Genomic DNA, 24,186 nt, shown 5'->3' on the forward strand with positions numbered 1-24,186 from the left:
CGGTCCCAGGCCCTGGTGCCGAGAACAAGGCTCAGCACCCTGCAGCCTGCTGCCAGGACCCCCTCCTCCCTCCCACCCACGCCCTGCCCCCCCATTCTCTTCGGGTAATTAGATTCCTCTCAATTAGCAGATTACGATCATTACCAGCTCATCTGGCAACTAAACTCCGCACCCACAGCTGGGGAAGGGGGGGGCACCAAGAGGGGCACGCGGGGGTCATGGGCAAACAGGAGCGGTGGCGCTGGGTTTCTCTGGGGTTTCAGGAATGTGGAGTGGAGGGCTGGGTCCTCCCAGAGACAAAGCCAGGATGGTGGACGAGGGCACCAGGAGGCGGCCATGGGGAGAGGAAACGGGGGTCAAGGAGCTGGGGAGCCACTGCCATTAGGGGGGATGCCTCTCTGCCCATCTGTGCCCTGTCCTCCTCCCCCAAACAGCGCTGCCTACGGGGATGACGGAGGGAAAGGCAGCAGTGAGGCCCACCGTGCCTGCCAGGGGAGAAGACAGACACCAAGCTCCGGTGGGCGAGGGGGAAGCCACCACTCTGCCAACAAAGCTGGGCCAGGAGCGGATGGTGCTGGCAGGGCAGAAAAACGGGCGGGGGCGAGGCAGACACTGAAGACGGGGCATGTCTGTGACCCAGTCTCCGACCTGGGGCTCCCGGGCCCTGCGTCCGCCGCCACCTGACTGCCCAACTGAAATCCTTTACCCTTCCCGCGGGAAGTCCTCCACTCCCAGGTCTGAGCCAAAGCCAGTGAAGAGGAACAGGGAGGGGGGCGGGCGGGTGGGCAGCACCAGGGTAGGGGTGAAGCCGGGCCGGCAGGCTGGGAGCCTCAAGGGCCTTTCTCTGGCGGCAGCGCCGAGGCTGAGGCAGTGGGAGGGGGAGGTTTACCAGGGCTCCGGATTCATTATTCATGAGCCCGCAGCAATGACTCCAATTTAAATGCTAATGTGGGTGGGGGGCCTGACTCAGCTGCCCCCCTTCCACCCCCACACCAGTCCAGGCACAAGCGGAGTCCTCACTGGCTCCGAGGTTCATGGGGTTTATTAGGGAGCAGCGGAGAGGGAGGCCGAGACCTCCACCCACCCACGTGGCTCCCGGTGTGTGAAGATTCTGCCTGGCTTCCCCAGGTCCGATCTGCACAGAGACTGAAGGGGTGGGAGTTGGGAGGGGGGGGCCTTCTGGCGCCCCCCCACCCCACTGCCCTTCAGAGGATGATCTGGTTGGTAAAGCTTCGGCTCAGCTCCTTGTGTGGCAGAACAATCGAGTTCAGGATGAGCACCTCAGCAGGGATCCGGACGCGGCAGCCTGCAGTGTGGACGAGGGCACCAGGAGGAGGCCATGGGGAGAGGAAACCGGAGGCAAGGAGCCAGGAGCCACTGCCATTGGGGGGGCGGGGGCCCTCCCTGCCCATCTGTGCCCTGGCCCCATGCCCCCAGTGACTCACACTAGGCCTGGCACACAGCAGGCACTTGGTAAATGTTTGCTAAAGAAAAACACACACACAAACACACACACACACACACACACACACACACACACACACACACACGCCCTCACACCAGCAGATTCTCCCCGTAGAGCCCACCCATCACCTGTGGCGGCTTCTCACAGCCCCGAGTCCCCTGGGAAGCCATACCCAGGATGGTGATGGCAGGCAGCAGCTTCCCGTCCTTGAAGAGGCTCTCACTGTCCATGTGGGCCCGGGGGTCGTTGGGATTGGGGTCATTGGGGGTGCCCTCCACGCGGGACCAGCGCCCCACCGTGCTCCCCCAGCCCACAATGCTGTGCAGCACACACGTATGCTCCTGCCAAACAGGACAGTGTGAGGTGAGGGGGGCAGAGCCCATGGGGTTCCCCCTCTCCCCAGCTTCTTGGGGCACATGCTGGGGTGCCTACCTGCAGTGTGGCTCCATGGAGGACAATGCTCTCTCGGAGCCGCACACCCTCGCCCACGGTCACCCCCTCCCCAATGGAGACGTTGGGGCCCAGCTGTGGAGAGGAACATATACCATGAGCCCTGGGGGGGGGGGGGGGGGGAGCTTGGAGGACCCCAAATCCAACCCGCTCATAAGGGGGGAAGGAACCTACTTGAGGCCATATGACAGGATGTGACAAACATAAGAGACCTGTACTCCGAGCTCTGGAGATACCCGCCCCACCCCATCCACCTTCCTCCCTGGGCTGGGCCACTGCTTACCACAGCTGATGGGGCCACCTTAGCCGTTGGGTGGATGTAAACGTTTCCTAGAAGCAGAAGAGAGGACCTGGAGACAAATGCCCCAAACCATAACTGGTTCGGGGAGGCCAGGGATTCAGATTTCCCCTCTGGGTCTGAGGTCCGGAGTCAAAGCTCTGAGGGCAGAGGAGACTGAGGGGGGGAAGGGGGGAAGGGGCAGAGCTTAGGAATTGTGGCAGGATGGGTACCTCGGATCCGCGGCCCCCCTGGGCTGTGCTTAGCCAGGCGTTCGGGGTGAGTGAGCTGGTACTGACCCAGATAGAGGCGGGAGGCATAGAGGGCCGAGCTGGGGGACACAAAGTAGAGCAGGGGCTCAGGGGCCAGCAGGGCCTGTGCCCACCGTCCCGAAGTCTCAACCCCCAGACACCCCATAAGAGGTCTCTCCCATACCCTGCAGACTTGATCTGGCTCCAGATGCCGTCATTAAGGTGCACGTAGATCTGGCCCTGCCCGGCCAGGGCGGAGAACACGTCCTGCTCCAGGCAGATGGTGCCTGCCCCCCGCCACAGGCCTGAAGAGTCCTCCCTGGTAGAGGGGACAGGGCGCTGACGTCAGTTCCCCAGCTGAGCCCAACTGGGTGGCTGGCACAGCCTCTCGGGAAGGGGAATAGGAAGGGAACCCCACTACCTTGTAAGGCCTAGTCAGATCCTCTCCCAAAGACGCTCACCTCCCAGGAGGCTCACCCACTGCTCAGCCCCTCACTCTCCCAGCTGGGGGAAGGTCTAGATCTGCTGCCCATCCTGCCCCATGTCCAGGAGGAGTTCGACCAGACATGGCTCCCCCCAGTTATCCCATTCCCCTCCCATCCACCCCTCTAAGCCCCACCTCCGGCCCCTCCCTCTCACTGGATGGAATGAAACACAGACAGACTCACCCCAGAGGAAGGCAGCTGGTGAGGGCAGAGACAGTCACAGAAAAGGAAGGAGAGAGAGATGGTAGAGATGCCAGTTCAGCAGAAACAAAGAGGCCAGGAGAGATGGAGAGAGAAGCAGAGATAAGAGTGGGAGTGAAAAGATGGCTACGAGGGAATGAGGCATGAGAGGTGATGAAGGCAGGGGAGCCACAGAAGGGAACCGTTCCCCGGCTTAGGAGGACCACCCTGGGATTGTGGTTTGGGGTGAGCATAGCTCCCTTTAGGGCACTAGACTCCAAAGGGAGCCTCCTCAGCCTGAGAGTGTGTGCACACACGCATGCCTGCACCCAAACATATGTGCACCCAAGTGTGTGTGTTACCGTCTGTTCTGAAAGACATCTCTGGGACACTCAGGGCTTGCGAGAAATGGACCAGAAGGGGAGTGGGCAGGTGGTGACAGAGAAGGAACTGGGATGGATACGGAAGAGGGACAGAATGAGGTTAGAAGGGGAGGAACTGGAGAGGCTTGGCTGGAGATAACAAGTAGCAGGGGGAAGGGAGGAGGAGATGGAGCTGGCTGAGATGGAGCCCGCAGAGACGGGGGCAGGACGGGCTGTGACTCAGGGTACTTGGAGCTACTGGGCCATGGGGTCTGCCTCACAGTTGCCCGTTCTGCTGATTGCGCTGGAAGACATCCCGAAGGGGCTTCAGGGCTTCCGGGGAAAAGAGGTAGATGCCGCAGTTGATGATGTCACTAACAAACGTGCTGGGTTTCTCCACATAGTGCAGGACCTGGGGACAGAGCGGGCTGGGGTCAGCAGAGGAGGGGCCACGGCCACCATCCCCTAAGACCCCTCCACATCTCCAGGTCCTCCTGTTGCCACGGGAGTCTTCCTAAAATGCAAAGCATGTCTTGTCACTGTCCTTCAACTTCACCTTCAAGATGAGTCTGAACTGTCCGCCTTCTTCCTCCGATCCTCCCCACCTCCCAGCAGTTCCAGAACACAACTCCATGCCTCGGCATGCCGGTGCCTTTCGGAATGCCCTTAACCAACTCTTCATCTGGAAGACTTTGCTTTCAAAAACCCAGTTGACATTGTCACTCCCTCTCTAAGTACACTCTTGTCTGCCCCAAAGTCAGCTTTTCAGCTCTGGGCACTCCTGTTCTCACCCACCCACTGTGGCGCTTGTGTCATCTGCATTGGTTGATTTTTGATGTCTCTCCCCCAGACCGAGGGCTCCTGAGAGGCAGGATTGTGTCTCTCCGGCTGTTTCTTTCATACCTATTTAGTGCCTAACACAAAACTCTGTGTCTGTGAATATCCTATATAATAAAAGGCTAATATGCAAATCAACTGAATGGCAGAATGACCCGTCGCTATGACACACACTGACCACCAGGGGGCAGAAACTTAACGCAGGAGTTGCCCCCTAGTGGTCAGTGCACTCCCACAGGGGGGGAGCACTACTCAGCCAGAAGCCGGGCTCATGGTTGGAGATAACTGCTTAGGCTCAGTCAGACACCTCTTGAGGGCTTCCGGACTGCGAGAGGGCACAGGCCAGACTGAGAGAAACCCTTCCCACCTCCCTGAGTGCATGAATTTTTTGCACTGAGCCTCTAGCATGTGTGTGTGTGTGTGTGTGTGTATACATACATTCGTATTCACATATGAATATTTAATTCTAAAACTGAACAGACAAAAGGGGTGTGTGAAAGTCAGTGAGGCTCCAGAGCAGGGAGTTTCAGAGACCGGGACAGAGATCTCCAGCCCCACCCCACCTTGCTAATTATGCTCCCACCTCCCTAATTCTGAAGGCACTATGCTGTTTCCTAACTCCATGTATTTGCATATATCGTTCCCTCTACCTGCAATGCCTTCTCCTGTCTCCTTCATGCTGACAAATTTAACTCAGTTCAGACCTCACCTCCTCCAGGGAGCCCTCCCCACGTCCACCCAGGTAGGCTGGGTAGGGGCCCTTTTTGTGTTGTCATAGCACCCTGTGCATATTTCTACTGGAGCACCACACTCATGGCATTTATCTATTACCTCTTCCTAATCTTTCTTAAAGGGACAGAAGGGAACAACTGAGGCTGTGCCACTCCTGTTAGACAACATTGGGGCCCACCCCATAGCGTTCCAGCATTGAGGCTGAGGAGTGGGAAAATGATGATACAGCCAGCCTCCTCTCTGCTCTTACCTCATGTGTCTGTGGATTCTCTACAATGCAGCCATAGTTGAGGGACTGTGTCCTGTTAGCCTGAAAGACAGATACACCGAGGCAGTGACCTGCCTGCTCCAGGGCAGAAAGGTCTGTTTTCTTTCTTGCTTTCCCTCTCCTATAGCACATGGCAGGTAGCTCTGCCACTGACAAGCCTTCAGATGGGGTGAGTACTGACAGCTGCCCTCCCCGCTCTACTTCTGAGCAGCTGAAGGGCTCAAGGTCTCTCTCCACCGCCACCTCCATTACTGCAGGGGTTTCTAGCACCTACCCCTCCTGATGTGCATTCCCACTCCAACTCCCTGTTCTGGCCCTGCCTCCCAAACACCCTGCATCCCAGGAACCTCTCTGGATCACCCCCTCAACACCCTCCAGCCCCCCTCACCGTGGTGCCCAGGAGCAAGAAAGGGTGAGGCTGGTGTCTGTGGGCAGCCAACATAGCGCTCAAGGGGAAGTCGGAGCAAACATCAGCGTTGAGCACGAAGAAGGCCTCAGGGCCCCCAGCCAGGATCTGATCCCGGAAGTGGTAGAGACCACCTCCTGTGCCCAGAGGGGCAAATTCCTGCAGGTACCTGTCCCCAGAGACCCCGGAGCCAGATCAGTGAGATCAGAGGAGTCAGATACCATGAATCTGGGAATCTGGGCAGTGACTCCTCCTGTTCCCAGAATATGCCTGCCCAAGGCCCACAGAGAAACTCAATATATACAGCAATTCAGAAACCTCCTAGTGTGTGAGGGTGACTTCTGGCAATGCCGGCTCAACCCACTCCTGAGAACTCAGATGCCTAGGGCACTGCCCTCCCACCCCTACACAGCACATGCACACAAACACCCGACCTGACCGGAAGCTTAAACTCTTGCTGTGCCGCTTCTAGGAACCGGGTAAGTGGCTCATCAGGTTGGTAGAAGCCAATGAGCAGAATCTCCTGCATCCCAGGGACCTGAGGTCAAGGGAAGAGGTTGAGAGAAAAACAGCATCTGATAGGAGGGGATTATGGGAGGGAGAAATCCCGGGTACTGGCCCCAAATCCAGAAACCACGTGTTTAGCCTCAACTGTGGCCTTGGGCATTCATTTTACCATGCTGGTCCAATTTCTCCTCTGAACAATGAGGAAGATAGAGTCTATTTCCCTTAATTAAAAGACTCTCAAAGTTAGAGTCTTTTCATCTTTTATTATTCTATTATTCCCCCACCCCCTAATCTGAAATGGAGTTCACCCTAGGAAAGATTTTGCCTATCAAGCTACATTACAGGATAATCCATTCATTTCCCCCATATTTATTACCTATCAATCTGAGCTTAAGATCACTATGAGATTAAGGATACCATTTATCAAGTGTCTACATTGTACTAATGACTTTGTAAACACCATCTCTAAGCTTCACAATCCCACAAAGTAGGTCTAATCACTCCCACTTTACAAATAAGGAAACTAAGGCTGAGAAAGGGTGAGAAATTTGCTCAATTCCTTTTAGCAGGCAGAGACTGGACTCAAGTCAACCTTGCCAGTCCCAATACCAAAAGCAATAAAGGAATTAGCTCCATAGTGAGCAAGAATAGCATGATTCTGTGCTTTGTTATCATTAAAGTTTCTCATGCTACGGCTTTAAGTTGTCTCTAAGATTCCTGCCTACTCTCACATTCCATAGGCGTGAAATAAGAGCAAGAAGAAGCCAGACAAGAGGCTACATTAGGAGAAGACACATGACAAATGCATTGCACAACTGGTGGTGATGGTGGAGGGAGATGATGCATAGTGTCATTTGTAAATGGTGGTCCCTGGAGTTAGGCCTGGTGGGAAGAGGTCATGGTTGGTAAAGGGGGAAATACAGCATGAAGGAGATGAATGGAGGTGGGAGAGGGGAGCCTACGGGATTACCTGGGCACAGGCCTCAATGTGGTGCTGAATCATAGGGACCCCTGCCACGGGAAATAGGGGTTTGGGCACCTCAAAAGACAAAGGTCTGAAGCGGGTCCCTGAGAGAGGAGAGAGAAGCATATTTTTGTTTTCTGCTTCCCTCTACCCCCCATGCCACCAACCACTCCAGCCCAACCTTCCCCTGGCTCCTCACCCTTTTGAGGGCCTCCAATCAGGATCACAGCTTTAAGCATGGCGGCAATTGCTACCTAAACCTCAAATAGCAAAGAAAAGTTAGGCTCAGATCTCACACCCCACTCATAACCCAACCAAACCCTAAACCCAAAACAGCAACACCGAGCTCTCCCAGGACATAAATTCAATCTAGTCCCTCTCTGGGCTCACCATCTCACAAATCTCACACATCTCAGATCCCAACCCAAATCCAGTCAGCCTTCAAACCTCACAACGATTCCCCCCAAATTCTGAAATCCACACCCCACAATTTGATCCCTAACAGACTTCCTTCTGGCTGAAAACTCAGCAAACTCCAAAACTCAGCAATAGACCTCCTTCTCACACCCCAAACCTTCAAAACCAAACCCCCAAACCACTGATTACCGAATTGGTCCATCCTCACTCTAGCTATTAAGCCCTGAATCCTAATAGTGAATCCTGATATTGAACCTCAAATCCCGAGTGAGGCCCAAATATTTCACTACAGTCCTAAGAGTCCACTTTAAGTAACACTTATTTACAACTCCAAACCCTTTTTATGCTGACCCTAATTCCTAAAATTAACCTCTAGGACTTGGTGATGATCCCTAAATAAAAAAGACAGGTACCCTTAGCATCCCAAACACAATATGCCAATTCCCTGTGTCCCAAGACTGACAAGTGCTGAATCTTTGGGTTCAGAGGACTGACTGATTGCTGACCCTCTGAACCTCACAACCGACTAATAAACCCTAATCTCGCGTATGCAGGGTTTGTGGGACCAGCACTGCATCCGACGTGCGGAGAGCCACCCGGGACCCCCGAACCGCTCTTCGTCTAGGGGCCGTGCCCTGCCCTCTCCCCCTTCCGCCACCCCTCCATCAGGTCTTTTTACCACCAGTCCCCTTTCTGCCAGCTCTGCCGCCCGCTACCGCTAGCTCCTTCCGCGCACGTGTCTTCTCGCGGCTCGCGAGAACTTCGCAGAGTCTGCCGGGAATTGTAGTTCTTAAGTTCCTCCCTCGTTCCCACTGAGAAAGAGGTTGAACTTTTGGAAGAACATATGGAGGCGTGGCCAAGGGATTGAAGGGGAGGGTCGAAAGAAGAGGAAGAATTCAGCCTGAGAAGCAGAGGCAGGAACCCTAATTAGCATCAAGAGCTGCCTGGGAATGGGCCCGGGGGTAGTAGTTAAAGCGGAGAAAGTAGGTCCCAGGGGAAGCGAAAGTGGTCACCCTTGAAAGGACGAGGGCAGCATGCACATCCCCCACGAAAGGGTGAGGCTGGAGGGTTACAAAAGAAGAGAGAGTCGTAGACGCCTCTACCCTCCTGCTGGGAAGTGAAGCAGCTTCCGACCGCGAGGAGCCTGTCTCACTTAGATTTACTGTCTGCAAATAAAGGCACTGAACTAGGCACTCTCCAAACTTCCCTCTGCCCCCAACACTGTGACTTTGGCGTGTGGGTACCGGGGAGTGGACATGGCGACTCATAATAAGAAGAGAACAGAAACGGAGGGTCAGAGAGAGCAACTTTATTAAGCAAAAAAAGAAGGGGGTTGTTAGTACCACCCACGCCAAGGTTTGGAAACAGAGCGAAAGTTCCGAGGGTCCCGTTCAGGCCACGTCCACGCGAGCGAAGCTCTGGTCCATGCCCAGGCTGTTCTCCACGAACACCTCGTACTTGCCGCTGTCCTGCGGCGTGGCCCGGCGGATGGTCAGCGTGGTGTTGGTGCTGCCGATCTCGAAGTAAACCCTGCAGAGGGAGGGGGCGGGGCCGCGGGTCAGCTAACGGGCTTCCCTGCAGCTCCTTTCCCCTCCCTCGTCCCATTCCCGCGGGTTTTCCGGGCCCCATCCGACCCAAGCTCCAGCGCCAGGCCCTGCCCTGGCAGCGGGTCCTCGCCCTCGCCTGTCATCCTCCTCGATGTCCTTCCCGTCCTTGGTCCAGCCCACGTCCATGCTCGCCCATGATCTCCGCAGTCAGCGTCACCGTGGCGCCTTTGCGCGCCTTAGTGTTATCCGGGCCCTTTTGGATTTTCGCCGGGGACTAGAGAAAGGGGAAGGGAATGCGACCCAGTGAGGGACCTAAAGGTCAGGTGGGACATCACCCTCCCTCCCAACTATTACCCCCCCACCCCGACCCTAACTACGGTATGGATTTGAACTCCCCGCGTGACCTTGGGCAAGTCTTTATCCTCTCTGGGGCTTCAGCAGCTCAGCTGTGGAACGAGACTAATCCCTGCCCCTCCTACTTCTAGGATTGAATGGAGGATGAGAAGAGATGCTATGGGTGAAAGCCCAGGAATGCTCACACCTCTCGGGGTGCCTCAGGGACAGCTCTGGATAGTGGACATTGCTCTGGGTTGGGAGCCAGAAGATCAGGGCTCTCTCTAAACCCTAGCTCTGCTTCTGGATCGCTGTGACTTTGGACTTCTTAGCCTGGGTGGGATGTGATCCCGAGTTAGAAAGGACTGCACAGGCCGAGCGGTGCGGCTCCGCGCCCTACTCTGTGCCTCAGGCTGTGCCAGGGGCTGGGCTGGCCACATGCCCACCCGGACTCAGCTAGGCCCGGGGATAAACGCGCGGCTGCATCCGCTGCAGACGCCGCGGGGGCGCACGTACCTTCCACGAGGATGCGCGCAGAGTCGGAGCACTGGCCAAAGGGGTTGGTGATGTTGATGCTGTACTGGCCCAGGTCCGCCAGCTCGCCGTCGCGCACCACCAAGGCCACGACGTCGGGGTCCTCGAAGATGTACCGGTACATGGGCCCATCGCGCAGCTCCTTGCCGTCCTTGCTCCAGTGGATAAACGGGTCCGGGAAAGCCGAGATGCGGCAGGTCAGCTTGGCCGCGCTGTCCTCGATCAGCACCACGTCCTTGAGCGGTTCCAGCACGAACGGCGGCCGGGTCTCCCGCAGCTCCTTCCGGGACCTGCTCGCGAGCAAGGTCAGGGCCCAGAGATGCCGTTCGCACCCTCCCGCAGCCCTGTCCGCCCGCCCCCAGCCCCCTGCCCGCTCCCTTGGCCAACTAGATCCTCAGAGTCGGGGAGACGCGGGGGAGGGGCCGTTCCTGAATCATTACCCTGATGAAATGGTCTGCTCTCCTGGGCCTCCTGCCACACCTCAGCAACTGCTCTCCCATGAATCCAGTGGCCTTAGCCGTCCCTGGCCTGGGCTCAGGACCGCCCCGTCGGTAACGCGGGAATGCGGATTCTGCAGTTCCAGTTTCCTTCCTTCAGAGGCTCTAAGGCTCCCCCCTCATCTGTGGCCCCGGTAAAAGGCCTGGATACGAATGGCCGCTTTCTGGACCTGGGGGTCGTTGATATCCAGGGTACATCCCGGAGGCGGGGCCGTAGCCGCCGGCTTTTTGGCGGGAGCTGCTTTGGACATCTGGGCAGCGAAAAACAAACAAGAGGGTCTAGCCTAACCCAGAGACTGAGACCTTCAGCCTTTGCCCTTCGGATTCAGAACATCCCCCAGGATGGACGTGTCCAGAGCTGGTCTGAGGACGGGACTCACCGTGGGGATGGGGGTGGAGGGGCGTCGACTTCGGACTTGAGGGAACTAGGTGGGTAGCAGGCGGTGCGATGCCCTTCCGATGGCACAGCAGGAGCGCGGGCAGGTGCTCAGCCCTGGGCCCTGGTTTTACATCGCTCCCCTCCTTGCCTTGTTTGGCGTGGTTGCCCCAAGCCCCCCGGGACCCCACCTCCAGCCCCTTGAACAAAGCAGGCTCTTTATTTAGCTCGAGGATGCCTGGGCTGCTGGCTCAGTCGCTAGAATAGGCCTAGGGGGTGGGGTGGGGGGAAACTGGAGCGGCTCTGGGGTGCACCGGGCGTCAGCGCCTGGACAGCTGGACAAGGCCCCATCTCCTCCCAAGGCAAGGGGTGCCCTCCCACTCCGGGGAGGACCAGACGGACCCCACGCCGGCAGGAAATTCAACTCCTTTCGGGGGCAACTTGACACTCAGTGGGTCCCTGGACAGTGGGACAATGTGCCCTTCTGGAGATACTGTAAGTTAAGGAGTGCAAGTGTGTGGGGTGGGGGTGGGGTTGGGGGTGGGGGTGGGGAGGGTTTCCTTGAATGAAGCCAGAGAAGTGGCAGACTTCACTGTCTACCCAGCCAATTATGAGAAGGCCACGTGGCTGTCGGGACCAATCCGAAAGCACCTTACCCCACCCCCACCCCAGAGTCTAGGTTGTCATTTCCGCACTGTGCCCCCTGGCGGTAAACCGAGATAAACCTAGAGAGGACGGTCAAGATTTTTAAGAACAGTGTCCCTTCCTGCCACCCCCATCTCCACGTGCTATGGCATGGGCCGCTGTCCCTGGAGATGGGCACTAATACTGACTCAGCAGCTTTGGGTCGGCCCAGGCCCATATGGGGCACAGCTGATGTATAGGGGCATCAGAGGTGATGGGGACATGCCCGGTGTCCAGTCTGCCAGGCAGAGCATCGCTTCTTCCATTTACTGCAACTGCCCGCCTGGGTATGGAGCACTGTCACCTTCTGATCAGAGCAATTTTGACACAGCTCGGCTGATATAAATTACCTTTGCTCCTCCGGGTTTGGAACAAGCAGTTCATGTGCCATTTCCAATGGAGATGGGAAGGGAGTTCAAGATCAGAAGGGCGACGGGAGAGGAATTTTACCATTTGTCAGGATATGAGTTCAGGCACCTCATTTTTATATGAAAACACTTGCAGTGAGTAGGGGAATTACAGATTCTCACAGGCAAACTGTATATCTTCATCGCTAAAATGACAGTTGAGCTAAAAGATGTCTCTCTGGTCCCTTCCAGCTGCTTTAACTGCTGGTTTATGATGATAGGTATTGCCTTTTCCCTCGGGTCCCGAGAAGCCAGAGGCTGGGCTGGGATGACGTTGTTTGGGCTCCAGCCAAGGGGCCCTCAACCTAGATCAGCAGCACACCAGCACCAGCTCTCTCTGCTTGTGGTGGCAACTTTATTTTTGTCACTTTGTCAAGAACAGGGTTTTCAAGGGGTGAAGGGGGGAGGGGGGAGGACAGTCCATTGAACCCAAGGAGAACTGGTGCCCTTCTCTCCCCACCTCAGTTCTAGAACCCACTAACCATTCTGTGGCACTGCAGCCAGAGTCAAGGTGCCTTCACCCCCAGCACACTTCACAGCAGCTGCCATGGGGATCAGAAGGTCCAGGCTGGGTGTCCCCGGGGGTCTAGGAAAATGCTGGTCTGTAGCATCATCACAGCAGACACACTGCCCAGAGAACTCACAGCTGCCCCGGACAGCTGGTGCCTGGTTGGTGCTCTGATGCTGAGCGCATGGGGAGTGGGCTTGTCCTGGGCTTCACACCACCTGTTCTCATCATGATAAAACCCCCTCTGCTTGGGGCACCGGGGCCAGAGCTGGGAAGCATTGGAGAAAGAAGGCTGAGCCAGGATTGGGGTATGGGCCGGTCCGTTTCAGAGCCCGGCATCTTCCAAGGTGTGACGATGGAACATGTGAGAAAAGGCGGGGACCACCAGCGTGTGGTTAGAGCATTGTGGTGAGGATTCAGGGTCCTGCCAGGATTCCAGAAACTTCAGAGGGAAAAGCAGACTGAAGTCTCTCTTCCCTCTAGGAATAAGGGAGGGGTAAGGGGGAGGAGAGTCAGGGAGGGAGGAGGACATCTGAAGGTGCTGGCTGGTACACCTGGGCTCTCCCTGGCCCGGAGAAGGCCGGAATACTGTCGCAGCTCCTTGCTCCCCGGCCACCTCTCCCCATAGATCACACATAGGTCCTGCTGCTTGCTATTTTTATTTCTCTTGTGACAGACAGACAGACAGCTGCACAGACAGCTGGATGGCTTGGGTGGAGGGGAATGGTCAGGAAAACATGAGCAATTAGGATTGGGTGGAAGGAAAATTCATAAAAGTCAATAAATAAATAAATATGAATGGGAAGAAGGGCAGAGACCACGAAGGGCCAGTGGGGACATCCTGGGGCCAGCACAGAGCCCAGAGCTGCACCCGCTGGAGCAATAGGAGAGCACTGGGCTGAGTGGCCACTGCCCCCTGCCTCCAGCCCCCCCACAATTCTATGGGATGCTGGCGGCTGGCCCATCCCATCCCCATCTGAGTCCTCTCTCCTCTCCCTCCCCTATCTTGTTGCCCTCTCTCACATGCTGCCTCTGGCACCCTGCCACTGTCCATGTCCTGTCCCTGCTTTCCTGACACTCCCAGCCCATGGCCTCGACACCCTGGGCTCCTTCCTTTTCCACATCTCCAGCCACTCACACCTCCTGGGTTACTTTCCCCTGGATGCACTGTCCCCCATTCCCATAACCTTCCTAGAGTCTCCCACCCACTTCCTCTCACTTTCCCATTCTGTTCTTGCCCCTCTTCCTGCTTCCAACTCTGCCCAGCCTGGCCAATGAGTCTCCAGCTCTGGCTCTGGCCTTGGTGGTATTGGCCGAAGCCCCCGCAACTGGGGCCTCTGTCCCCGCAGGTCCATGAGGTAACAGCCCGGCTGGATTTTTCTGCTGGTGGTGTCCGAAGCCCTGAGTCCACCCAGTTCAGCATGGGCCCTGGAATGTCCCGCAGCATCAGCGGGAGCCCCGAGTGGAATCCCGGGGCCAGGCTGTGGTCCGAGCCACTAGGAGCTGCCTGGGTAGGAGCGGAGCAGCACCTTGTGACGGGTGGCGGCCTCGGCCCTGCGACGCCGCTGCTCACCCAGGAACTCCTTGAGCCGGTTGGTGGTGAAGGTGAGCGTCTGGCGGCGCAGCTTCATCAGGTAAGCGTCCTGCAGCCACGGGTGGGCCAGGCAGTCCTGCAGGGAGGGCCGGCTCCTGCCAGGCCCAGACGGGAATGGTGAGCCTGGAGGGACGGCCTAGAGCAGGGCTGGGCTCTGTCCTCCCATAGACCTGAGTCCCGCACCTGGATTCACCCTTAGTGAGTGACTCTGGGCAACTCTGTGTCCCAGCCTCTGGAATGGGGACAGTGATTCTGCTTGTGTTATAGGTCTTAAATGGTGGGTAGGACAACCACTTAGTAGTAGTAGTAGCAACAGTGTATTATTGAGGGCAGGGGAGGAGTCGGGGAAAATCCTAGGCATGGGCTAGACTAGGGCAGTCCGAGGCCAAGAATATGGGGAATATGGGGAGCTGGCAGGTGTAGGGCCCACTCACCAGGGGTGTACTGAGAGGACCTTTCGCAAGAAGAGGGTGGCGCTTTGGGAGGTGTTGGGGTACAACTGGAAGGCATCAAAGCGGCCCCCCACAATACGAGCCTCTGTTTCCTGCGGGTCTGGCTCATAGAACGGAGAGTGTCCACTGAGCCTGTGGTGGAGACAGTTCAGTTGAGACATATGAACAGAGGGTCAATGCACAGGTCCAGGGAGACATTAGTATGGGGGTCCTAGGGGGCACAGCACTCAGGGACAGGGCTATGGCACCTGGGGACACACATGCTGGGGAGGGGGAAAAGCGTGGGCAGAAGGTGGGTCCGGGGCACTCACATGATGTAAGTGAGCACACCCGCACCCCAGATGTCTGTGGCGGAGCCGATGGGGTCTCCCTTCACCATCTCAGGAGCTGACAGGAGACAGAGGCCAAGTTGAACCAGTTTCCTGGTGGCAGGGAAGCAGGAAAAGGCTGGGGAGGCCCCTGAGGTCACCACCGTGGGTCAGAGCAGCCTCCAGGGGAGCTGTGGGCACCTGAGGAGTCCGCCCAGGCTCTGAATGGTGGGTCACCAGAACCGCAGAGTTGCTGAGAACCAGGGTCACTGGCTCCCTCAGATCAGCTCCCAGGTGGAGAGCCCATTCACAATGAACGAGGCCAGCACAAAGACGAAGAGCCTTTGAAATGGGCCTGGCCGGCTACCATCCCGGCCTGCCCCTTCTACGGTAGCTATAGGACCCTGGGGAATGTACTAAACCTGTCTGGCACTCCAATTTCCTCATTTGCAAAGTGTGGCTTTCAGAATAAATCTAAAGGATACAGATAATGCACATAACGTATTTAGCAAGTAGCTAAATGGTAGCTGGTTTTCCTTACTTATATAAATTAATATTGGCTCTCCTATCTTTTCAGCTTTATCAAATCCTGGCTCAACCTTTTAAAACTGTCTATATGGGACAAATAACCTCACTACGCTTCTGTTTCCTCATCTGTAAAGTGGCAGTAATGTTAGGCCAATCTCCAGGGCTATTGTGAAGATAAACTGGAAAAAACGAACAAACATAAAAGGGACTTTGTTCGTTTCTTGCAGACCGTAAGCTCTCAATAAATGGCATATTTGTGGGTGAAGTGGGGGAAGCTATGGCTGCTGCCCCAAGGGCCGTACCCCAACCCCCCTACCCTGGCTGGCGCGGTGCCCTCACCCATGAACTCCAGTGTGCCCGTGCGGTGGCCCAGGGGCCGCAGGGCCTGGGGGTTGTAGGGCTGGGCACTGCCGAAGTCCACGATCTTGAGGGCATTGTCAGAAGCCAGCAGCAGGTTGTCTGGCTTGATGTCCAGGTGCAGCACGTGCCGGCCGTGGAGGTAGTCCAGGCCTTGTAGCAGCTGCACCACGTAGGTGGCCACATCGTCCTCTGAATATCGGAACCTGGAGGGTTCAGGGAAGGCAGGTGATACCCCAGCCCAGCTCCCCCTGCTCTGGCTCCCGGCTCCCCCAGAATGCCCGGCTACCTGTCACTGAGCCCGCAGAGGAGCTCCCGGTTGCCACAGCTCTCGGCGATGAGCACGAGGTAACGCGGGGTGATGTAGGCCTCGTGCAGGGACATGAGCCGCTCGTGGTGCAGCGTTCGCAACACTTCGTACTCCTGCAGGACCCGCCGCTTGCCCTCGGCCGCATAGGGCACGATCTTGGCCACAAACGTCCGCCCAGTGGCATTCTCCCGGCATGCACGCACGACACCAAAGCGCCCCCTATGTGTTAAGGGGACACCACAGGCTTAGAGGAAAGAGGGGGACACCACCAATGAAGGGTAAGGGGGGCTGGGGGTGGGAGAGCAGGGACTCAACTGTGGGCTCTGGGGTTTAATCTTAGAAGCCTGCGTTCAAGTCCCAGTTCTGCCCTTCAGTGACTCTGTACCTTAGGCAAATCCCACAACCTCTCTAACCTCAGTTTTCCCATCTGTGAAATGGGTGATGACGATAACGCAGTGGCTTCCTCTCCAAGTGATGAAGATTAATGGTGATCATATGGCCACAGAGCTTAGCACAGATTAATTGTGATCATGTGGCCCAGAGAAAATCTGAGCTCAGTAGTGCTGATGACCCAGATCTCAGCACCTTCCCCACGCTGGGTGGGCAGTCCAGTTTTTTCCTCTGCATTCCTGTGTCCCCTGCGCTCCACCCACTCCCCTCTCTGTCCTCCATCCCTTCCCCGCTCTGCTTGCCTGGCCTTCTCCTCCAGGAAGGTGTAGGGTTTCTGAGGGGGGCCCTGTCGAAGAGAGGTGCCCTCCGGCCCCGGAGAGCTGCGGGGACTGCCGCCAGGGGAGCTGGTCACCTCCTTGGCTGAACTGAGGGTCTGAACAGTTACTCTGGTGGACTCAGGAGGGGGCTCGGGGGCTGGGGGCTCAGGGGCTGGTGGTGCAGACACAAAGGACGTCACCATATACAGGGGAGTCAAGGAAGACGCTGGCTTAACCCCTTGAGGAGTGGAGGCTGGGGTCGGGGTCCCAGTGTTCGGGACGGAAGACTTGGGCTCACTTGGGGTGACCTGGGCACTGGGTGGGGAGGGCCCTGCTTGCCGGGCGGCCTGCAGGCCTCTGTGCTTTCGTGGGGGGGTTTGGGGGGGTGGACCCACAGCCTTGAGTGAGGACAAGGCCTGGCTGGGAGGTGTTGGGGGAGATTTAGGGCCGAGAGCAGCTGACTGGGGGCCTGGGGGGCCAGGAGCTGCAGCGGCGGTCGGGGAAGGGGCCAGTGAGGTAGGAGAGTCCGGAGGCGGGGCCCTGGCTGGCCCTGAGGTAACAAGGGTGTCTCGGTGAGCAGCAGGTAGCAGAGCTGAGGCATCTGAGGAAAGACAAGGAAAATCATCACCAACGTGCCCCTAGCAGCAAAACCGTGGTGCTCTGAGAAGGGGTGGATCCTGGGCTTAGGGTTCCCTTCTTTTCCTGGCCACCCTCACACCCCCCCCCCCCCCCATCGCACTGACCTTGCGTGCCCCTGACAAAGACCTTCTCGGAAGGGTTGCTGAAAGGCCCTTGTCCCGCACGGTTGGCACAGGCCACACGGAACCTCACAGCCACGCCGATTGGCAGGTGGGTCACATTGTAGTAACAGTCAAGGATGCCTGAGCTCACTGGGTGCCAGGCAGACTCCCCTGTGGGCACCATCGGGGAAGGGCTGAGGTCACAGAGGGGTGGCCCAAGCTCCCAGTGCTATTGGCAAGGCGTCTAGGGAGCGGGACTCTGCCCCGGGAGGACACTTGCCTCCCTGGCTTCTTCGCCTTCCACCTGCCACCCCTCCCCCCAGCCACCCCTTCCCCCTGCCACTCCTTCCCCCCGCCACCCCTGCCCCCCTGCCACCCCTCCCCCCCACCCCTCCCCCGCCACCCTTCCCCCTGCCACCCCTTCCCCCCGCCACCCCTTCCCCCAGCCACCCCTCCCCCCAGCCACCCCTTCCCCCAGCCAGCCTGCGCGGCCCCTCACCGTCCACCCGCCGCTCCAGCGTGTACGTGCAGGGTGCCCGGCTGTCTCCTGGCTTCCAGAGCACCAGCGCTGTGTCTTGGTAGGTCTGGGGTACTTCAGGAGGGGCTAGCTTCCCTGGGACACCTGGCCAGAGAAAGGGAGCCTCGGTGAGCCCCTGTGCTCCAGCTTACAGCCCATCTAGCCCTGCTCCACACCCTCCATCACTGCCCCCACCCCTGCGCCCGGCCCCTGCCCCCGGCTCACGGGCCACAGCCACGGTACAGGAGCTGGTGACACTGCCCAGAGCATTGGTGGCTGAGCACTCATAGAGCCCGGCGTGCCGCTTGCTCGCCCGGGGGATGCTCAGCAGCTGCCGGCCGTCTTTGCAGGACACGATGACCACTGAGGGCTCTGACCGCAGGGACTGCTTGTCTGGGGACAGAGAGGAGCAGGGGGGCTGCTGAGTGGGGCAGCACGTATGGTCCTCCAGGACCCCTCGGCCACCACCCCCGCAAGCGTCACTGGGCATTGGGATCCCACACCATGCCTCTCTCTGGGGAGAAGCGACCTCACCTTTCACCCAGGAGATGCGGGGTGTAGGGCAGGCTGCCGGCAGGCAGAGCAGGGTAGCTGCCTCTCCCTCCAGCAGCACCTGGTCCTTGAGTTTGATGTGGAAGACTGGGGGGAAGTCTGCAGGGAGAGCAGATGGCCATGGGTTGCAAGGACCTCAGCTCACACTGCTGAGGGAGGGGAGGGTACCATCAGAGGTGGAGAGCAGCGTAAAAGCTTCTCTCTCCCCAGTCAGACGTGCAAAGTGCCACCCCAGGCCACACTTTCGAGAATTTTCTTTGGGGCGAGCATCACTCTCTCCAGGCACTCGCTGTGTGTTGTGTGGAGCCATCTTTTCCTTTCGCTGACTATTGAAGATGCATGGTAGTGACCTCATTCATATGTTTGCAAATCACTCAGAGCAGTGCCTGGCACTACGTCAAGTGCTCTATACACATTTGTTAAATAAAATAAAAACAAGTAAATATTGAAAGACCGCAATGGTTAAGCTGGCAATTCTCACTCCCTCTGGGGCACCACAGGGAAGTGAGAGGAGCTGGTGACCTAAGCTGAGAATCCTGGGGTTGAGCACGATGTTCAATTAAAAAAATGCAGTCTCGCTGAAAACTGGTTTGGCTCAGTGGATAGAGCGTCGGCCTGCGGACCGAAAGATCCCAGGTTCGATTCCGGTCAAGAGCATGTACATTGGTTGCAGGCACATCCCCGGTGGGGGGTGTGCAGGAGGCAGCTGGTCGATGTATTTCTCTCATTGATGTTTCTAGCTCTCTATCTCTCTCCCTTCCTCTCTGTAAAAAATCAATAAAATATATTAATTTAGAAAAATGTAGTCTCCAAAGCTCCGAAGCCAAGGCAAAACAGGGGGCAGAGCCAGAAAGTGTGTCAGCCTTCCCACCCCTCATTGCCCCTGGGGCCCAGGGGTTCAGATCTAGACTTCTAATGCTCCTTCAGGTCAGCTCAGTGGTGAGAGCCTTAGGAGGGGCAAGAGACAGTATCTGCATGACCTTGGGCCATGTCTTGTGTAAATTGCGGAAAAGAAAAACACACCAAGCTCATGGGGTTGTTATGAGAATGACAAGGAGCATATACCGTGCTTAGCACGTGTCTAAGATGTAACCATAAGTGCTCATAATCCTCAGCTCTTATTATTGTTATGATTATTAGCTCATGAATATGCTCAGTAGCGAGCCAGCCACAGACCCTCGGAGAAAGAGGCTGTTTCGGCAAAGCTGGCTTCGCAGCTGGCTGGTGAAGCGGTCATGGCCTGGGTGCAGATGGGCCAAGTTCTCTGCTCAGTGCAGTCGCCCGTGGCGCCTCAGTGCCGGGAGCACTTGTGTCCCTGCTCCCCGGCATGTGTCTTCAGAAATATCCCAATCTGGTCCTGGCCACCGGGGGTGGGTGGGTGGGCGGACTTTTCTCACGTGGGCAGAGAAGGCTGAGGGATAGATGCCCCAAGGAGCCCCAGCTGCTGCCTGCCTAAAGAACCGGGAGGGAGTGGGGGTGGGGTGAGCTGGGCAGGAGAGGAATGCCCAGCAGGACTGGAGGATCAGAATAGCAGCATGCCCGCCCTTCCCACTGTACCCATTTCCCTAAGGAGGGGTCCCCCACTGAGGCTCCACTAACAAAGTGAATATAGTTCCATCAGACTAAGTGCGGGTGCCGGGAAGGGGCGAGAGAGGGAGGCCAGGAGGCAAGGTGAAAGGTGATCCTGGCCCAGCTCTGCCAGTTCTACCTCCGCCCCCCAGAGACTAGCCCTACCTGGTCAAGGGGACACGGGCAGCCTTATTCTGCAGGAAGGGGGGGGGGGGAGGTAAGGGGACACTGCCTCAGCAGGAAATCAGCTGCACAAGCAGAACGGACCTGGGAGGGAGGCCCCTGGTGGGAAGGGATCAGCTGTCCCCAGGCCTCCATGCTGGCTTCTCTCTCTCTGTCTCAGTCCCTCTCCTTCTCCACCCTGCCCACACCAACTGCCTCCCTCCCTCTTCCTTCACTAGAGCCCCCACCACCAAAGCCCACTGCCAAGCTCTCCTGCCCCAGCTCCCCAGCTCAAGCCTAGTGGAGGCACAGCTGGACCAGTTTGGAGGAGTTTTATCGGGAAACTGGGGAAGAACGGACTGCTGACTGCACACAGCCTGCCCTGGCGGGCCTGCTCCTTCTGCATGCCAGCAGGGGAAACCTGGCCTCCTGAGCCTTTGTGTATAGTCCTGGAGTAATGCCCCCCTTTTTAGGTGAGAGATGGGGTGACCCCAGGAGGAAAATATCTGCCTTATTGCAGCCCAGGACACTAGGCAGAGAAACAGACCAGAGCAAATACCATGTTCTTCTCCCTCCAGCAAAGAGCCCTGAAGGTGCAGAAAGTGCTGGAGACCCTGCAGGGGCAGGACAGGGGGCAGGGAGGGGCAGTCTGCAGAGAAATGGAGAATTGGGGGCATAGTCCAGGTTGTGGGCCTCTGGACTGGGAGAGCAATAGTGTCTTTGCATCCACACATCGGTATGGGGGCTGTAGGGGCAAGGAAGACTTACCCCGACCTTCAGAGCTACACGGAGTTACGGGGACCCTCTAGGCTCTCCCATGAGGGAGGAGGCTGGCCAAAGAGCATTAGTATGGTGTCCCGGACCGCTTCTGGGGTCTGGTGCACAGGGCAGGCAGTCCAGTTCTGGCTGCTGCGCTTACTACCAACTCTGTGCCTTCCACCAGCCACTTAGCATGGCTGGGCCTGTTTCCTCACCTGTGCCGTATGGACATGACCCCAACAACAGTTCAACGGTGTGGGAGGGTTGAGTGAGGCAGCCCTTGGGAAGTGCTTGATAGGACACTGGGCATTGCTAATTAATGGCAACCGCTGCTATTATTATTGTTGTTATTGTTTTCCTGATCCCAGGTCCCTTGCATCGAAGTGGCCCATCTCCCACCCGGCTACTTACCCAGCAGGCACCTCCTACCTGATTCACTGGGCACATACTGCTGGCCCAAATCCTCCTGGACGCTGGCAGAGAGGTTTGGCTGTGAGGAGCCCTTGTCTTTCCTGAGCCGAGAGAGGCCCCAGCGCAGCCGGCTCCGGCTTTCCCCAGGAGCTGTGAAGACCCAGGCGCCTTAGTACCTGCCCCGCCAGGGCCAGGCCTCAGCCCAGAGAAGTAGAGAACACCCAGCCCGGCCTGGCCTTCTCCCTCACCGCCCTCTGCCCCTTACCTCCTGTGCTCCAGCCAAGCCAATTCAATTGGGGGGGGGGAGGGGCGGCGGGGAGGCCTCCAGCCCCTCCTCAGCCTCTTTCTGGTGGGTGTCCCCACCCTCTCCTCCTCCCAGAGCCTCTCGTCCAGCAAGTTCCACCCTCTTCTGAACTCTGCACCTGTCATCCCAGCCCCACCACACCCCCAGCCATACCTGTCCACACAGTCTCCCTGCCCCTCCTCACCTGAGCTGCCCGACGTGGCGCTGGCCTCGGAGCCCAGGGACTCCTCGGAAGGTGTGGTGGCGCCGGCCTGGGCGGCCAGCTGGTTGTGCGGGAGCCCGAGGCGCCGCAGACTCTCGCCCTCGGAAGTGGCCCGGCGCAGCCGTCCGAACAGCGGCGTGCTCCTGCCGGACGCGCCCCCGGAGTCCTCGCTGCTGCCGCTGCGCTGCAACCGACTGGACAGCCGCTCCAGCGTGGAGCTGAGCCGCCTGCGCACCGCGAGCACCGGGGAGCCCCGCGCCGAGCTGCCGCCCTCCGAGCTCTCCCCGTCGCCGCCGCGCGCCTCCGAGGCCCGGTGGCGCTGCGCGGGCGGGGTGCGCCGCAGCCGCTGGGACAGCGACAGCGACAGGCGGCGGACCAGGCCCGGCTCCCCGGCCGCCCGGAGGTCCTGCACGGAGCGCGAGCGCTCGGGCCGCCGCACCATCTCCAGCGGGGTGCCCGCCGGGCTGGGCCGGTACATGCCGTCCTCCTCGGCCCCGCGGAAGGGGCCGCGCTCCTCCGAGCGCGAGCGGCTGAGCATTCGCAGCCCCCGCGCCAGGGGCGACTCGCGGTTGCGCTTGAACTTGGCCTCGAACACGGCCTCGGACTCCAGGTCCTCGATGCTGCCGCTGAGACTGCTGCCCGGCCTGCGGGGCACCGTGGGAACCCGGGCTTTCTCGGCCGGCGCTGGGGGAGCCGAGGCTGCGGGCACCAGCTTGGTAGAGGCTCCCGGGGGTGGGGAGGCCACCCTGGCGAACACCGCGGGGTGGGACTTGGGCTCCGTCGGAGGTGTGGCAGGGCCCTGCGGAGGGCCTTGCGTGTGGCCTGCCAGCTGCAACGACTGAATGATCTGGGCATAGGGCGTGAGGGGGGGCGCTGGGGTTTGCGGGGCCACGGGAGGCTGTGTAGGTTTAGGGGCTGGGACTGGTTCTGCCTTGGACTTTGGAGCCTTCTCTTGGGCAGGCTGGGGTGCCAAGGGCTGAGAAGCATCGCTGGGTTTGGTGGCAGGAGGTTCTGAAGACTTGGGGGCACTGGGTTTGTGGGCACTGGCTTTCGGGGCACTGGGCCGTATGGGGCTGGGTGGCTGGGTCTCGCTGAGGGCAGACAAGGAGGGAGACTCCTGAAGTTTGCGGGCCCCAAGTCGGGCCACAGGGATCTCAAGGGGCGCCCCGGCTCGGCGGTGCCGGCCCCGGGGTTCTGCCTCACCCTGTGAGAAGCTACTGCTCTTCTGCAGGCCCCGAGCCTCTGGTGGAGGCTGGTGGTGGGGTGCTGCTTCGCTGGAGGCGGCTCGTGCCAGCCGGGGGTCCCGGGCACGCCCCCCCAGGCTCTCTAGCAAAGGACCCCTGAGGCCGCTGACCTTGCCATCCTCAGGGCCTCCCCGCAGCAGCCGCTGGCGCAGGGCCTGCAGCCTCTGGGCGTACTCACCCTCGCCCAGGCCTCCCCGGGTCAGGCGGGCGGTGCCTGGGCTGGGGCTCCGGCGCTGTGGCAGCTCCACAGACGCTGCCTTTTGCAGGTCCCGGCCCGGCTCCCGCTGCCCGGCCCGGGGCAGGGCGCTCTCAGCTGAGCTGCCCCTGCGGAGCTCTCCCCGTCCCCGCCGGGGGCTGGGCCCAGCTGGGGGCTCCTGGCCTGGGGAGGGGAGGGCAGGAGGGCTCGGGGCCTGCTGGTCCTGAGAGGTGGCCCTTCCCTGCTCCTGCCACTCCATAGGGGTGGCAGCCCCAGCCTCCGGGGTCCCCAGGGCCTCATCCTCAGTGGGAATGTCGGTGAGGGACACTCGAGAGCCCGAGAACTCAGGCTGCAGTGGTCGGGGCACTGAGGGTAGCTCCTCCAGCTCCTCCTCTTCGGAGTCAGAGGAGGACGAGAGCCCCCCACTGGGTGGTGATCTTCTGGGCACGGCCACCCACACCCGCTCGGGGGGTGCCCGCAGCAGCTCAGGGATGGGTCGCAGTACCAGGTGGCACTTGTAGCTGATCTGGGAGCGCTAAAGACAGAATGCTGGAGTCAGACCTACGGTCGGTCCCCCGTGGGCTAGACTGACCCGCTCAGCTCACCTCAGCCCCTGGAGAAGGCCCAAGGCAGGCAAAGAGAGGGGCAGGGGGCATGAGGGAAACTGGGAGTTGAGAGAATAAAAAGCAGATGAAGACAGATGAGCAGGAGGGGAGGGCACATGATAGAGAAAAGGCAAGGTTAGAGAGAGAGAAGGCTGCAGAATGAGAAGGTGGAAGGCACAGAA

The 24,186-nt window shown here is 58.8% G+C and overlaps 3 protein-coding genes across 15 annotated transcripts in view; all 3 read right to left on the reverse strand.

The window, feature by feature from the left end:
• Positions 1 to 1,024: 1,024 nt before the first annotated feature.
• On the reverse strand, positions 1,025 to 8,365 carry GMPPA (GDP-mannose pyrophosphorylase A). Of its 6 annotated transcripts, none has more exons than XM_084892634.1 (13): positions 8,281 to 8,365; positions 7,384 to 7,444; positions 7,191 to 7,288; positions 6,148 to 6,251; positions 5,696 to 5,882; positions 5,290 to 5,349; positions 3,752 to 3,882; positions 2,628 to 2,762; positions 2,426 to 2,523; positions 2,199 to 2,245; positions 1,898 to 1,990; positions 1,638 to 1,806; positions 1,025 to 1,306 (listed from the first exon to the last, which is right to left on the reverse strand). In XM_084892634.1, the coding sequence occupies exons 2-13, from the start codon at positions 7,421 to 7,423 to the stop codon at positions 1,206 to 1,208; spliced, it is 1,263 nt and encodes a 420-aa protein (XP_084748760.1). In that variant the 5' UTR covers positions 7,424 to 7,444; positions 8,281 to 8,365; the 3' UTR covers positions 1,025 to 1,205. The 6 variants fall into 6 exon arrangements, with proteins under 6 accessions (XP_084748760.1, XP_084748761.1, XP_084748759.1 ...); XM_084892635.1 differs by having other exon boundaries at positions 7,384 to 7,438; positions 8,281 to 8,357; XM_084892633.1 differs by lacking the exon at positions 8,281 to 8,365 and adding an exon at positions 8,143 to 8,274 and having other exon boundaries at positions 7,384 to 7,438.
• Positions 8,366 to 8,895: 530 nt separating this feature from the next.
• SPEGNB (SPEG neighbor) lies at positions 8,896 to 12,357 on the reverse strand. The gene is given in 6 exon segments (XM_084891905.1): positions 8,896 to 9,131; positions 9,285 to 9,335; positions 9,337 to 9,419; positions 9,421 to 9,422; positions 9,998 to 10,305; positions 10,636 to 12,357. Coding segments are annotated over 6 exon segments (711 nt in total). The 5' UTR covers positions 10,764 to 12,357; the 3' UTR covers positions 8,896 to 8,992.
• Positions 12,358 to 13,127: 770 nt separating this feature from the next.
• SPEG (striated muscle enriched protein kinase) overlaps positions 13,128 to 24,186 on the reverse strand; it is a 56,621-nt gene continuing 45,562 nt past the window's right edge. For all 8 annotated transcript variants that reach the window (XM_084893088.1, XM_084893087.1, XM_084893090.1 and 5 more), the window contains 12 exons: positions 21,942 to 23,934; positions 21,472 to 21,603; positions 18,535 to 18,651; positions 18,226 to 18,393; positions 17,983 to 18,105; positions 17,487 to 17,654; positions 16,729 to 17,344; positions 16,016 to 16,255; positions 15,709 to 15,932; positions 14,845 to 14,920; positions 14,516 to 14,665; positions 13,128 to 14,176 (listed from right to left, as the gene is read on the reverse strand). In XM_084893088.1, the coding sequence (XP_084749214.1) occupies positions 13,984 to 14,176; positions 14,516 to 14,665; positions 14,845 to 14,920; positions 15,709 to 15,932; positions 16,016 to 16,255; positions 16,729 to 17,344; positions 17,487 to 17,654; positions 17,983 to 18,105; positions 18,226 to 18,393; positions 18,535 to 18,651; positions 21,472 to 21,603; positions 21,942 to 23,934 (4,200 nt within the window). In that variant the 3' untranslated portion in view covers positions 13,128 to 13,983. The remainder of the gene's footprint in view (positions 14,177 to 14,515; positions 14,666 to 14,844; positions 14,921 to 15,708; positions 15,933 to 16,015; positions 16,256 to 16,728; positions 17,345 to 17,486; positions 17,655 to 17,982; positions 18,106 to 18,225; positions 18,394 to 18,534; positions 18,652 to 21,471; positions 21,604 to 21,941; positions 23,935 to 24,186) is intronic.

The sequence above is a fragment of the Pipistrellus hanaki genome (genome assembly GCF_964339955.1).
Source record: "Pipistrellus hanaki genome assembly, chromosome: 8".
Taxonomy (NCBI): Eukaryota; Metazoa; Chordata; class Mammalia; order Chiroptera; family Vespertilionidae; genus Pipistrellus; species Pipistrellus hanaki.

Coding starts and splice junctions, on each gene's coding strand:
- GMPPA (XM_084892633.1), bottom strand. CDS start 8,178: ATGCAGTGCTGGTCCCACAAACCCTGCATACGCGAG. Junction 7,289..7,383: donor GATTGGAGGCCCTCAAAAGG/GTGAGGAGCCAG, acceptor CTCCTCTCTCAG/GGACCCGCTTCAGACCTTTG. Junction 1,807..1,897: donor TCCATGGAGCCACACTGCAG/GTAGGCACCCCA, acceptor CCTGTTTGGCAG/GAGCATACGTGTGTGCTGCA.